Source organism: Oncorhynchus gorbuscha, linkage group LG02 (assembly GCF_021184085.1).
Source record: "Oncorhynchus gorbuscha isolate QuinsamMale2020 ecotype Even-year linkage group LG02, OgorEven_v1.0, whole genome shotgun sequence".
Taxonomy (NCBI): Eukaryota; Metazoa; Chordata; class Actinopteri; order Salmoniformes; family Salmonidae; genus Oncorhynchus; species Oncorhynchus gorbuscha.
Genome location: NC_060174.1, coordinates 17,433,651 through 17,448,716, shown reverse-complemented (window position 1 = coordinate 17,448,716; position 15,066 = coordinate 17,433,651). Strand labels below are relative to the sequence as shown.

Here is a 15,066-nt window from a genome sequence, read left to right as displayed (position 1 = left end):
CATGCTTGCTTACTATTGTTTGTACAGATGAACATGTGGTATCTTCAGGCGTTTGGAAAATGCTCCCATGGATGAACCAGACTTGTGGAGGTCTACAATCTTTTTTCTGAGGTCTTGGCTGATTTCTTTTGATTTTCCTATGATGTCAAGCAAAGAGGTCCTGAGTTTGAAGGTTGGCCTTGAAATACATCCACAGGTACACCTCCAATTGACTCAAATGATGTCAATTAGCCTATCAGAAGCTTCTAAAGCCATGACATAATTTTCTGGAATTTTCCAAGGCACAGTCAACTTAGTGTATGTAAACCTCTGACCCACTGGAATTGTGATACAGTGAATTATAATTGAAATAATCTGTGTAAACATTCTTTTGAAAAATTACTTGTGATATAATCACTCACACCTAACCGACTTGCCAAAACTATTGTTTGTTAACAAGAAATGTGTGGAGTTGTTGAAAAACAAGTTTTAATGTCTCTAACCTAAGTGTATGTAAACTTCCGACTTCAACTGCTTGTATCATATCTTTGGTAATTTATGATTGTATATACAGTCGTGGCCAAAAGTTTTTGACACATTAATTACTACAAAGTTTTCTGCTTCAGTGTCTTTAGATATTTTTGTCAGATGTTATTGTGGAATACTGAAGTATATGATGCAAAGAGTCAATATTTATATTGTTGACCCTTCTTTTTCAAGACCTCTGCAATCTGCCCTGGCATGCTGTCAATTAACTTCTGGGCCACATCCTGACTGATGGCAGCCCCTTCTTGCATAATCAATGCTTGGAGTTTTTCAGAATTTGTTGGTTTTTGTTTGTCCATCCTCCTTTTGAGGATTGACCACAAGATCTCAATGGGATTAAGGTCTGGGGAGTTTCCTGGCCATGGACCCAAAATATTGATGTTTTGTTCCCCGAGCCACTTAGTTATCACTTTTGCCTTATGGCAAGGTGCTCCATCGAACCCATCCAGATTAAGGAAGACTTCAGAAGAATTACAACTGTTGCTCTTGAGTCCACCTTTATCCAGAAGCTGGACGAATATACACCAAAACTATTGGACTTGTTTAAGACAAAAGGAGGTGCTGTAAAGGAGGACAAGCAGAAGTTCTGTATGGGGTATTCACAGTAACACTTTCACAATAGTATATAGGTTGTACTATGTATTTATTTGGCGGTATTAAATGCAATTATTTGTATAACATCATATTACAATGCAACACCAGCCAGGAAAGAAGAGACAGTCTAATCCGTGGCCTGATCATATACCTCGGTGAGAGGGTTGAAGAACTTATCACAGAATACAAGGTAAAGGTTTTTGTTTTTGTATCCTTGTTTATCTCTAAATGAGATCTTCCCTCTCTCTCCTCTCAAGTTGCACAGCTAATCAAGTAGCCTAGTCTGTTATTTCTTATTTTTTTCACTCCGGATGCTGACGACACCATGATCCGAGAGAACCTTGTTCAGCATGTGATGAAGGTGTTCACTGTGAAGGATCTGTACCAGAATATAGAGCATGGGATCTGCACCAGAATATAGAGCATGGGATCTGCATCGAAGGAGCAGAGGTCCTGGCTGGTATTCGCAGTGTTACACAGTCATGTACCTTGCTTATGGGCCTCATCTATGGCTTAAATCTAAAGTACCCCAAAGAACTGAAGTATACCTTTGAGGTGTTCCAAAAACTATTCTTGGAACTTGTGATCTCAGGACCTCCCCACGCGTCCAAGCTCTAAAGATGAAGTTACTTGTTTTCAGAGATATCTAAAGATGCCTATGAGAACTCTCAAAGGGCCACTCACAAACTGTGGTCTAAACCCTACTCAGTAAGCTGAAAAGCTAGTTGCTAGGTGGTATAGGAGCTACAGTTCACATTATGCTCTTTGTCAGGTGAAGTCATAAAAGACATTGTCAATTCCTGTTTAAAAAAACAGCTTTGTTTTAAAACTTAGTCCATATGCACTAGTGGACAGTTCCCGCTCAGCCCAGTCAAAACTGTTCGCTGCTCTGGCCCCCCAATGGTGGAACAAACTCCCTCACGACGCCAGGACAGCGGAGTCAATCACCACCTTCCGGAGACACCTGAAACCCCACCTCTTTAAGGAATACCTAGGATAGGATAAGTAATCCTTCTCCACCCCCCCCCACCAATTTGTAAGTCGCTCTGGATAAGAGCGTCTGCTAAATGACTTAAATGTAATGTAAATGTAAATAATAGGGGCACTTTCACATGGGGTTATGGGCCACTGGCTACATGTGGATATAGGTACAAAGTGGTCATGGAAGTGTTAGCTTAGCACAGGTGAGGGGCATATTAAACAGAGGCAGGGCCAACTTGTATTGGATGAACAGGAGGAGGTGGGCTCTTCCTGTCTACAGTGGCCCATAATGCCACAGATTCCCCCAGTACTGCTGCTTATTCCGTGCACCAGTTCTGGAGTTCTATGTCACCAGCCTCTAGACGTCACTGAACTGTCTCATTACGCACACCTGATTCCAATTCCCCTGATTAGTAATTTTCAAACGTGCCCTCTGTTCACCATTGTCTTGTCACTTATTGTTCACATGTCCGTTGGTCTTGTGAGTGCCTGTGCTTTGTTGTTTCGGCTTTCGTGCAGCGTGTATTGTGTACACGTTATTACGGGTTTCATCCCGTGTAGTACTGTGCAATTGTTATTACGGGTCTTGTCCCGTGCATTGTTTACGGGTCTCGCGCTGTGTATTGTTTACGGGTCTCGTCCCGTGTATTGTTTACGGGTCTCGTCCCGTGTATTGTTTACGTGTCTCTTGCCGTGCATTGTTTACGGGTCTCTTGCCATGCATTGTTTACGGGTCTCGTGCTGTGTATTGTTTACGGGTCTCGTGCTGTGTATTGTTTACGGGTCTCGTCCCGTGTATTGTTTACGGGTCTCGTCCCGTGTGCATTGTTTACGGGTCTCTTGCAGTGCATTGTTTACGGGTCTCGTACCGTGCATTGTTTACGGGTCTCGTGCCGTGCATTGTTTACGGGTCTCATTCCGTGCATTGTTTACTTGTCTCGTCCCGTGCATTATTTACAGGTCTCGTGCCGTGCATTGTTTATGGGTCTCGTGCTGTGTATTGTTTACGGGTCTCGTGCCGTGTATTGTTTACAGGTCTCGTGCCGTGTATTGTTTACGGGTCTCGTGCTGTGTATTGTTTACGGGTCTCGTGCCGTGTATTGTTAACGGGTCTCGTGCCGTGCATTGTTTACGGGTCTCGTGACGTGTATTGTTTACGGGTCTCGTGCTGTGTATTGTTTACGGGTCTTGTGCTGTGTATTGTTTACGGGTCTTGTAATGTGTATTGTTTACGGGTCTCGTGCTGTGTATTGTACACGGGTCTCGTGCTGTGTATTGTTTACGGGTCTCGTGCTGTGTATTGTTTACGGGTCTCGTGCTGTGTATTGTTTACGGGTCTCGTGCCGTGTATTGTTTATGGGTCTCGTGCTGTGTATTGTTTACAGGTCTCGTGCTGTGTTATTGTTGTCTTGTGTATTTATTAGCGGTTTAACCTTGCTCTTTGGTTTGGGTTACAACCATGGGTCTTAGTATACGTGTTTGATTTGAGCTTCGTTTCTGTGCCTTTCAAGGCATGTTGTATTTTTGGATGGAGTATTAAAAAACCCTATTACGTATTCCTGCGTCTGTCTACCAATCAATCAATTATACACATGACACACGTGACACATAAGGCCTTTGTGGAGGTAAACAAGGAGGGGACTAAGGCAGCGGCTGCCACTGCTGGCATGGTGCCATTCTGTATGATCCAAGTGGAACGCTTCACGGCAGACCACACCTTCCTCTCCTTTATAGACACATCCTGTTCCCTGGCAGGTTTTCCTCTCCTCTGTAGAAGAAGTGTAGAGAGAAACTGAATCCACTAAGTCAAATAAAAAAGACTGTCTAAGTTTATTTTCTGTTTGGAAGGTAGCATTGTGTATGATTAGGTTCTCCCATACACTCTGTTATTATTTGGATTTAAGAGTGTTAGCTAGCTATTATCCCTATCTGTTAAAAAATAAGCATGAATTCCTAAAAAAATAAAAAATATTGTGTGATTGGTTTACGTTCACAATAAGATCACACTTTATTTCCATTTTGGTAAAGTGATAGAAACTTTATTGGCATTGACAGAGATGATTTGTTTTAAACTTACAAGCAATCACACTTGATCAAATATACAGAGTAATATATAAGAAAGTATTTCCTCAAGCAAACACACTATATAATGTAACAGGGCATCATCTGGCAAATTCCATATAAACAACATAATTTCAATTATAGTACGTATTTCACAATACATAAAAATCATTGTATATTCTGTTGTTTTGTAATCAATGCATTATGTTGTCATATGAGTCCCGATATGTTCATCTCTGTTTATATCAGATGAGTTTGCTGATAGTGAGGCCCAGCAGCAGAGGGACTAGGCTCAGTCTGATGGACCAGGCTGTGTTATGAGCTTTGGTTACAGTTACAGGTAAAGGGGCTGTGTTACAGGTGAATTGCACAAAGTTGATGTAACTTGAGGGCAGCAGTTGATCAATATAGTTGCACACGTTGGTAGATGTACAGCCATGGATGTTCACCATATAATTGATTGAGCCAAGTACTGTCAAAGGGAACAACATATTTAGTTTTCCGAACATCTTTCTCTCATAGAACAACTCAAATCTAATTGTTTTGAATCAACAATAATACCATGAGCTCCAAAAGTATTGGGACAGTGACACATTTGCTGTTTTGGCTCTGTACTCCAGTACTTTGAAATTATACAATGACTTGAGGTTAAAGCGCAGACTGTCAGCTTTAATTTGATGATATTTTCATCCATATCGGGTGAACTGTTTTAGAAAATATGTGTATTACAGTTGTCAAAAGTTTAGTATTTGGCCCCATATTCCTAGCACACAATGATTACATCAAGCTTGTTACTCTACAAACTTGTTGGATGCATTTACTGTTTGTTTTGATTGTGTTTCAAATGATTTTGTGCCTAATAGAAATGAATGGTAAATAATGTATCGTGTCATTTTGGAGTAACTTTAAAAAAAAGTAATAATAGAATATGTTTCTAAACACTTCTACATTAATGTGGAGGCTACCATGATTATGGTTAATAAATGAATGAATCATGAATAATTATGAGTGAAGACACGACTCTGATGCATATGGGAATATGGTTTGTCGCCATGACATTCAGAAGTTGAGCTTCGACCTTCAAAAGTTGAGGAGTCAAAGAAATTGGATTTTGGTTAGGAAGTAAATCTTATACAATGTTTGACTCTGTTCCTATCAATTGATCTAATCACTTTTTGTCAAATAGAATACGTACAATATAAATTGAGGGTTCATAATAAAACATAATAATACAATTTGGGGAAATCGAGTCTAGACTTAATTTGTATTATTATTCATAATATTATCATTAAAAAGCCTAACTCAAAGATGAATGAGCTTCAAAACAACATAAACAACATTTTCCTAATTCCCTCAGATTAAACTAAATTAATCGGGTGGAGTCTACCACTAGCACAGTCAGTTTAGTCAGCTCAGCTATCCCCATTGAGACCGTCTGTGCCTCGATCTAGGTTGGGCAAAACTAAACATGGCGGTGTTCGCCTTAGCAATCTCAATGGAATAAAGACCTCCTCCATTCCTGTCATTATAGAAAGAGATTGTGATATCTCACATCTCAAAATAGGGATACTTAATGTTAGATCCTTCACTTCCAAGGAAGTTATAGTCAATGAACTAATCGCTGATCTTATTTTTGATGTGACTGGCCTGAATGAAACATGGCTTAAGCCTGATGAACTGATTGTGATAAATGAGGCCTCTCCTCCTGGTTACACTAGTGACCATATCCCCCACGCATCCTGCAAAGGTGGAGGTGTTGCTAACATTTAACGATATAACGATACCAAATTTCAATAAAAACAAAATACAAAAATGACTGCGTTTTCATCTTTTGAGCTTCTAGCAATGCAGCCAATTCAATCACTTTTTATAGCTATTGTTTACATGCCTCCTGGGCCGTATACAGTGTTCCTTACCGAGTTTGCTGAATTCCTATTGGACCTTGTAGTCATGGCAGATAATATCCACATCTTTGGTGACTTTAATATACACATGGAAAAGTCCACAGACCCACTCCAAAAGGCATTCGGAGCCATCGTCGACTCAGTGGGTTTTGTCCAACATGTCTCCGGACCTATTCACTGCCACAGTCATACTCTGGACCTAGTTTTGTCCCGTGGAATAAATATTCTGGATCTAAATGTTTTTCCTCAAAATCCTGGACAATCGGACCACCATTTTATTATGTTTGCAATCACAATTTATAATCTGCTCAGACCCCAACCAAGGGTCATCAAGGGTGAGATTGGGAACCCAAGTTAGTCTACACGGACAAGTTCTGGCCTGGTTTAGATATTATCTGTCAGAAAGTTATCAGTTTGTCTCTGTGGATCGTTTGTCCTCTGACAAATCAGCTGAAAATGTTGGTGTTCCTCAAGGTTCCGTTTTAGGACCTCTATTGTTTTCACTATATATTTGACCTCTTGGTGATGTCATTCAGAAACATAATCTTAACTTTCTCTGCTATGCGGACGATACACAGCTGTACATTTCGATGATACATGGTGAAGTCCTAAAATTGCCCTCCCTGGAAGCCTGTGTTTCAGACATAAAGAAGTGGATGGTGGCAAATGTTTTACTTTTAAACTCAGACAAAACAGAGATGCTAGTTCTAGGTCCCAAGAAACAAAGAGATCTTATGTTGGATCTGACAATTAATCTTGATGGTTGTACAGTCATCTCAAATAAAACTGTAAAGGACCTCGGCGTTACTCTGGACCCTGATGATTCAGAAAAATGAATCCATGTCACTTCTAAATTAGACTACTGCAAAGCTCTACTCGGATAAAGCACTAAATACACTTCAGTTAGTGCTAAACACGGCTGCTAGAATCTTGACTAGAACCAAAAAAATGTGATCATATTACTTCAGCGCTAGCCTCTCTACACTGGCTTCCTGATAAGGCTAAGGCTGATTTCAAGGTTCTATTGCTAGCCTACAAAGCATTACATGGGCTTGCTCCCATCTATCTTTCCGTTTTGGTCCTGCCGTACATACCTACATGTATGCTACAGTCACAAGACGCAGGCCTCCTTATTGTCCCTACAATTTCTAAGCAAAGAGCTGGAGGCAGGGCTTTCTGCTATAGAGCTCAATTTTTATGGTATGGTCTCCCTATCCATGTGAGAGACGCAGACTCGGTCTCAACCTTTAAGTCTTTATTTAAGACTCCTCTTCAGTAGGTCCTATGATTGAGTGTAGTCTGGCCCAGGTGTGTGAATGTGAACGGAAAGGCACTGGAGCGTCAAACCACCCTTGCTGTCTCTGCCTGGCCGGTTCCCCTCTCTCCACTGGGATTCTCTGCCTCTAACCCGATTACACTGGCTTACTGGTGCTCTTCCATGCTGTCCCTAGGAGGGGTGCGTCACTTGAGAGGGTTGAGTCTGACGTGATCTTCCTGTCGGGGTTGGCGCTCCCCTCGGGTTCGTGCCGTGGGGGAGATCTTCGTGGGCTACTGTATACTCGGCCTTGTTTCAGGATGTTAAGTTGGTGGTTGAAGATATCCCTCTAGTGGGGTGGGGGCTGTAATTTGGCAAACTGGGTGGGGTTATATCCTGCCTGGTTGGTGCTGTCCGGGGGTATAGTCGGACGGGGCCACAGTGTCTCCCAATGCCTCCTGTCTCAACCTCCAGTATTTATGCTGCAATAGTTTGTGTTGGGGGGCTAGGGTCAGTCTGTTAAATCTGGTGTATTTCTATTTTCTTATCCGGTGTCCTGTGTGAATTTAAGTATGCTACCTCTAATTCTCTCTCTCTCTTCTCTCAGAGGACCATGCCTCAGGACGACCTGGCCTGATGACTCCTTGCTGTCCACAGTCCACCTGGTCATGCTGCTGCACCAGTTCTGTTCTGTTCTGCCCGCGGCAATGGAACCTGTTCACCAGATGTGATACCTTGTCCCGGACCTGCTGTTTTCAACTTTCTCTCTCTACCGCACCTGCTGTCTCTAACTCTGAATGATCGGCTATGAAAAGCCAACTGACATTTACTCCTGAGGTGCTGACCTGTTCCACCCTCTACAACCACTGTGATTATTATTATTTGACCCTGCTGGTCATCTATGAATGTTTGAACATCTTGGCCATGTACTGTTATAATCTCCACCCGGCACAGCCAGAAAAGGACTGGCCACCCCTCAGAGCCTTTTTCCTCTCTAGGTTTCTTCCTAGGTTCCTGCCTTTCTAGGGAGTTTTTCCTAACCACCATTCTTCTACATCTGCATTGCTTGCAGTTCGGGGTATTAGGCTGGGTTTCTGTATAGCACTCTGTGACATCGGCTGACGTAAAAATGACTTTATAAATACATTGCTCAAAAAAATAAAGGGAACACTTAAAATTCACAATGTAACTCCAAGTCAATCACACTTCTGTGAAATCAAACTGTCCACTTAGAAAGCAACACTGATTGACAATAAATTTCACATGCTGTTGTGCAAATGGAATAGACAACAGGTGGAAATTATAGGAATTTAGCAAGACACCCCCAATAAAGGAGTGGTTCTGCAGGTGGGGACCACAGACCACTTCTCAGTTCCTATGCTTCCTGGCTGATGTTTTGGTCACTTTTGAATGCTGGTGGTGCTTTCACTCTAGTGGTAGCATGAGACGGAGACGACAACCCACACAAGTGGCTCAGGTAGTGCAGCTCATCCAGGATGGCACATCAATGCGAGATGTGGCAAGAAGGTTTGCTCTGTCTGTCAGCGTAGTCTCCAGAGCATGGAGGCACTACCAAGAGACAGGTCAGTACATCAGGAGACGCGGAGGAGGCCGTAGGAGGCCAACAACCCAGCAGCAGGACCGCTACCTCCGCCTTTGTGCAAGGAGGAGCAGGAGGAGCACTGCCAGAGCACTGCAAAATGACCTCCAGCAGGCCACAAATGTGCATGTGTCTGCTCAAATGGTCAGAAACAGACTCCATGAGTATGGTATGAGGGCCCAACGTCAACAGGTGGGGGCTGTGCTTACAGCCCAACACCGTGCAGGACGTTTGGCATTTGCCAGAGAACACCAAGATTGGCAAATTCGCCACTGGCACCCTGTGCTCTTCACAGATGAAAGCAGGTTCACACTGAGCACGTGACAGAGTCTGGAGACGCCGTGGAGAACGTTCTGCTGCCTGCAACATCCTCCAGCATGACCGGTTTGGCGGTGGGTCAGTCATGGTGTGGGGTGGCATTTCTTTGGGGGGCCGCACAGCCCTCCATGTGCTCGCCAGAGGTAGCCTGACTGCCATTAGGTACCGAGATGAGATCCTCAGACCCCTTGTGAGACCATATGCTGGTGTGGTTGGCCCTGGGTTCCTCCTAATGCAAGACAATGCTAGACCTCATGTGGCTGGAGTGTGTCCGCAGTTCCTGCAAGAGGAAGGCATTGATGCTATGGACTGGCCCGCCCGTTCCCCAGACCTGAATCCAATTGAGCACATCTGGGACATCATGTCTCGCTCCATCCACCAATGCCACGTTGCACCACAGACTGTCCAGGAGTTGGCGGATGCTTTAGTCCAGGTCTGGGAGGAGATCCCTCAGGAGACCACCCGCCACCTCATCAGGAGCATGCCCAGGCGTTGTAGAGAGGTCATACAGGCACGTGGAGGCCACACACACTACTGAGCCTCATTTTGACTTGTTTTAAGGACATTACATCAAAGTTGGATCAGCCTGTAGTGTGGTTTTCCACTTTAATCTTGAGTGTGACTCCAAATCCAGACCTCCATGGGTGGATAAATTTGATTTCCATTGATAATTTTTGTGAGCACATTCAACTATGTAAAAAGTATTTAATAAGAAGATTTCATTCATTCAGATCTAAGATGTGTTATTTTAGTGTTCCCTTTATTTTTTTGAGCAGTGTACATTTGATTGATATAGGCGATCTCAACAAACATTTTACATTTTTTGGGGGGGAACACCTGATCTATAGTTGTACAAATGTGATGAGGTTTTGTATCATGAACAACAAAACAAGTCACCATTGCTGCTGAAGCTCAAGCACTGGTCCTCCACCCCCAGGCAGGCCACAGTGCTGTTATGCACAACGCCTTGGACGCTGCTGTAGGAGGTACATTGTCTTCCGTTAGCCAGTGAACTCGGTGCTGTAGGAAGAGAATGGAAATGGATATCAGTGGATATGCATTCTACAGTACATTCAGTGGACATAGCTAGCTCCAGTATCTAAAAATAACTATTTTCATTGGTAATGCAATGGAAACACATTCAGGAAGCATATTGTCCTGATTCTGATAGCGGAATTGAGCCAATGACACAGTACAGTGGGGTCTGACATTATTGACACCCTTGATACAGAAAAGTAATAATGACTGAATAAAATAAATAATTTAAATAAATATTTTGTATGCAATAAGGGACATATGGGACATATGATATGATTTTATACTAATAAAACTGCTCAGCGAAAGAGACTTTGTTTAAAAAGTAATAGGTTCTTTCTCAAAAAGGTAGGGGTGAAATTGACACCCTAAAAAATTCATATACAGTGGGGCAAAAAAGTATTTAGTCAGCCACCAATTGTGCAAGTTCTCCCACTTAAAAAGATGAGAGAGGCCTGTAATTTTCATCATAGGTACACTTCAACTATGACAGACAAAATGAGAAGAAAAAAATCCAGAAAATTACATTGTAGGATTTTTAATGAATTTATTTGCAAATTATGGTGGAAAATATGTATTTTTTTGCACGCTCCCTCAAAACTGAAGACATTTGTGGCATTGTGTTGTGTGACAAAACATTTTAGAGTGGCCTTTTAATTTCCCCAGCACAAGGTGCACCTGTGTAATGATCATGCTGTTTAATCAGCTTTTTGATATGCCACACCTGTCAGGTTAATGGATTATCTTGGTAAAGAAGAAATGCTAATTAACAGGGATGTAAACAAATTTGCTCACAACATTTTAGAGAAATCATGAAACGTGGGACCAACACTTGACAAGTTGCGTATATATTTTTGTTCAGAGTAATCAATATATGATCTTGCGAGACAGTGATTCAGTTTTGATCTAACTTTACTTAACAAGCACCATTGTGAGAAGTGGTAATCTTCTATTTGTAATAATAATAATACGTGATGAGTAGGTCTATAAGGCGTAGGTTCTACAAGGACAAAGAAATAAACTTTGATTTGATCAGCTTGGACACATGGTTACAATATACCCTATTACAGAATGAAAGAAGACCGAGAGGTGAACTATCAATTAATATAATTTATTTGCATAGATTTTGTCATCAAATCATTTGACCGAGTAGTGAACATAAATAATTACTAAGAAGAATAGCAGGAAATTAATTTGAAAACAGCCATAAAATCAATCTTTTAGCGTGGTGTATTTAGGCATCTTAATAAAATATCATCAAAATGCATTATTACCTCCAACTTGGCCTAATTCCCATTTTCCATCTCCCATACCATGGTAGACTGGGACCTGTGTCTCAACCAATAGTCAATCTAGGCTAAATATCCCAAGCAGGGCTACAGCAACTTCCAGAGAGGGTCAGGCTCTTGGGCTTTGCGGTGGCCACTCTGGTTTGTGTGTCCTTGGGAGAACGGTGTCGCAGTAACCAAGTGGTCACATATAGATCTGGGTTCCATTCAGTGGTGGTCGGTCCGTTTAAGATTAGGGAGGACAATAATCTTTTTATGAGCATGGCCTTATTTCTATTACAGCATTTTGGATGACGGTCATTCATATTCCATTCTACCAGCTCAATGTAACATCAATAGGTTTAGGCTACTATATGACACTTGCATTTTCCCTGTATCCATCATGAGGTTGTTACAACCTAGCCAATAAATTAAAGTTTACAATGTAGGTCCACAGGTTGAGAGAAACATTTGACTAATCAAGGTGACAGACAGTGACACATTCAATACTGCCTTGCACACCCTTGCTTGCATCTAGCTGATCTAGGGTGTAATCATTAGTCCAACATTTGTAAACAAGAGTTTCTATTGGACAAATTCAGGTATCTGAATTTAGTTTGCTTCCGTTTAACATTTTTTTTAAAGGAATTGGCAGAATGAATACATCCCTGATCATACGCAAACACAGTTCACTTTCATAGCAGCCATATACAAACAGCATGATCACTTGGATGGGGGGGGGGGGGGGTCGCTATGGGATTTAGTCAAGATATTCTAAAGAGGTAGGTTTTCAGACATTTTCTGAAGATGAGCATGGATGCTGTCCAGATGTGTAAGAAACACACTCGGATCATATATTTCTTAAAACTATGACAATTGAAATCAGGACATCAAATACATTGTTGAAAACCAAATTTAATTTAAGTAAAGGACACAAGTCTCTTACCAGACAGAGTTTCATTGTTGCACCCATTGGTGTTACAGCAGAGCTGGTTAGAGGCAGCCCTTATGATGCCCAAGTTCCCTGACACTGTGACTTCAGTGTTAAGAGGAGTTACACAGATGGAGGATGGTGAACACATTTTGAGTACCACGGTGGTATTATCGGGACCTTCACCGGTAACAGATCCAAAACCAGAGAAGAATAGATCAATTTAGAATATAATCTGATGAAATAGTATCATAGAGCAATGAGTCAATTACCAATTGAGTCAATTACACTGTAATCTTACAGGAATGTTCAAAAGCATCCTTCATGAGGAAGCTAACAGCATCATTTAATTTGTCTTGAAGCGTTAGCATGTAGTGGACAACAAACTCTAAACACACCTTTTATGGTTCTGGTTGCAGTGAGACATCTTTCATTTGAGGCTGGACAAGTAACTAAAGAAGAGTTTGTACATGCTGCATCAGTGCAGTTGAAACACTGCAGCATCTCAACTGAAAAACAAGAACATTTAAAAAAATGTACTGTAAAGGCCATTTAGCTATGATGAATATTTACACAGGCATTTGGGAGTGATGCAGTTAAGAAACCATTTATCTTGGTAGACGCCTCTAATTGTGAGAGGTCAGTCGTGTTACCTGAGCAGAAGTGAATGCAGATGAGAGAGAGAGTCAAGATGAGCTTCATCGTGGACAGATAGACAAGCAGGTGAACAGCAGTGGTACTGTGGGCTGATCTGGGCTGGTAGACAGGCAGGTGAGGTGGGTTGGTTGGGAAACAGGTCCTTATAAACCAGTGAGGAGGAGGAAATGTGGAGACAGAGATTGGGAGGAATATGAAGTAAAAGTATCTTAATAGAAAATGACTCAAGTAAAAGTGAGTCAGCCAGTAAAATACTACTTGAGTAAAAGTCTAAAAGTATCTGTTTTTAAATATACTTAAGTGGTGGACAAAGTCTTCAATTGTCATACTTGAAAGTAAAAAGTAAATGCTGAAACATATAAAAATGTAAAATAAATCAAATTCCTTAATTTATGGGGCGGCAGCGTGGCCTAGTGGTTAGAGCGTTGGACTAGTAACCGGAAGGTTGCGAGTTCAAACCCTGAGCTGACAAGGTGTCGTTCTGCCCCTGAACAGGCATTTAACCCATTGTTCCCAGGCCGTCATTGAAAATAAGAATGTGTTCTTAACTGACTTGCCTGGTTAAAAAAAAGCAAACTAGACAGAATTATAGATATAAAAAACATTTAACAGACAGGGACACACTCCAACTCAGACATAATTTACAAACCAAGTAAGAATTCTCTCATGTCCTCTTTCCACTCTCTGCATGTCCATCCTTCAGCCAGTGGTGTAAGAATAATTGAAAGTACTAGTTAAGTAGTTCTTTTGGGTATCTGTATGTACTTAACTATTTATATTGTTGACAACCTTAGCTTTTACTCCACTACATTCCTAAGCAAAATATGTTGGTTTACTTCCATATGTTTTCCTTGACACCTAAAAGTAGTCAGGCGTTATAATATGAATGCTCACTCAAGACAACAATATCATATGGAAGTAAACCAACATATTTTGCTTAGGAATGTAGTGGAGTAAAAGCTAAGGTTGTCAACAATATAAATAGTTAAGTACATACAGATACCCAAAAGAACTACTTAACTAGTACTTTCAATTATTCTTACACCACTGGCTGAAGGATGGACATGCAGAGAGTGGAAAGAGGACATGAGAGAATGCCAGAAAGGTGGAAAGCAATTCTAACAGAACCACAAAAAAATGCTAAACAAGGATAATGTTATGAATTATGATCAATAGATTTTAAATATTAAATACAACTCACCAATATCTTGCATTAAATGAAAATGCTCTATGATGGTTTCGAAAAAGACAGACAAACACCCAACGAGGCAGGAAGTAACAGGCGTATTTCAGTGGTGGCACTTTTATTTAACAAGAGAGGGGGATGTAGAAACTCATGTTGCGTTCATAACTAGTGGTAAAATTGGAAAATTTCCGAACAAGCTGTGTCTACCATAAACTAAAAGTACAGTTATCATGCCCATAAACAAATAATAGTGTTCAAAAACCATATTAATAGATTGTGTTTATAAATGATGTTTTGTTGCATTTAGGTGCCAGAAAAGCTGTGGAGGTCATTTCCCTTGTATGTGACACTAGATTTCAGCATGTGGGAGAAGTCGGATCTCAGAGAGATCCCATTAGTAATTTGCAGTTGGAGGGGCGTGTACTTTCATGTAAGACAGTTAGCTACAGTACATGTGGTTTGGCTGCATTACAAGTTCAAATGCTCTGCAAAAACAAATATGCTCCAATAATCTATCGTACTGTACAACCATGGTGAATTGAAGTCTGTAAAGGAACACTCAACCCACCTATGAACATACCGTACCTTCAAAGGTAAAAGATAGATGCATAGGGGTTTAATGAATCCATAGAGTGGATGAACCTAACTGGACCTAGTGATTCTGCTAATAGACTCTTAGAAAAGCAGCTAGAAAAAAATAACATATCAGTTATATCACCAGGTTATAGCAACAAGTTCCCATTTTGTTTTA

At 41.2% G+C, this 15,066-nt stretch overlaps 1 protein-coding gene across 1 annotated transcript; it reads right to left on the bottom strand.

Annotated features, from left to right (window-relative positions):
* Nucleotides 1-4,117: 4,117 nt before the first annotated feature.
* On the bottom strand, nt 4,118-14,461 carry LOC123997985 (phospholipase A2 inhibitor gamma subunit B-like). The gene is made up of 6 exons (XM_046302762.1): nt 14,331-14,461; nt 13,126-13,271; nt 12,871-12,981; nt 12,488-12,652; nt 10,136-10,258; nt 4,118-4,633 (listed from the first exon to the last, which is right to left on the bottom strand). Exons 2-6 carry the CDS (start codon nt 13,172-13,174, stop codon nt 4,407-4,409), a joined length of 675 nt encoding a protein of 224 aa, XP_046158718.1. The 5' UTR covers nt 13,175-13,271; nt 14,331-14,461; the 3' UTR covers nt 4,118-4,406.
* Nucleotides 14,462-15,066: the final 605 nt, after the last annotated feature.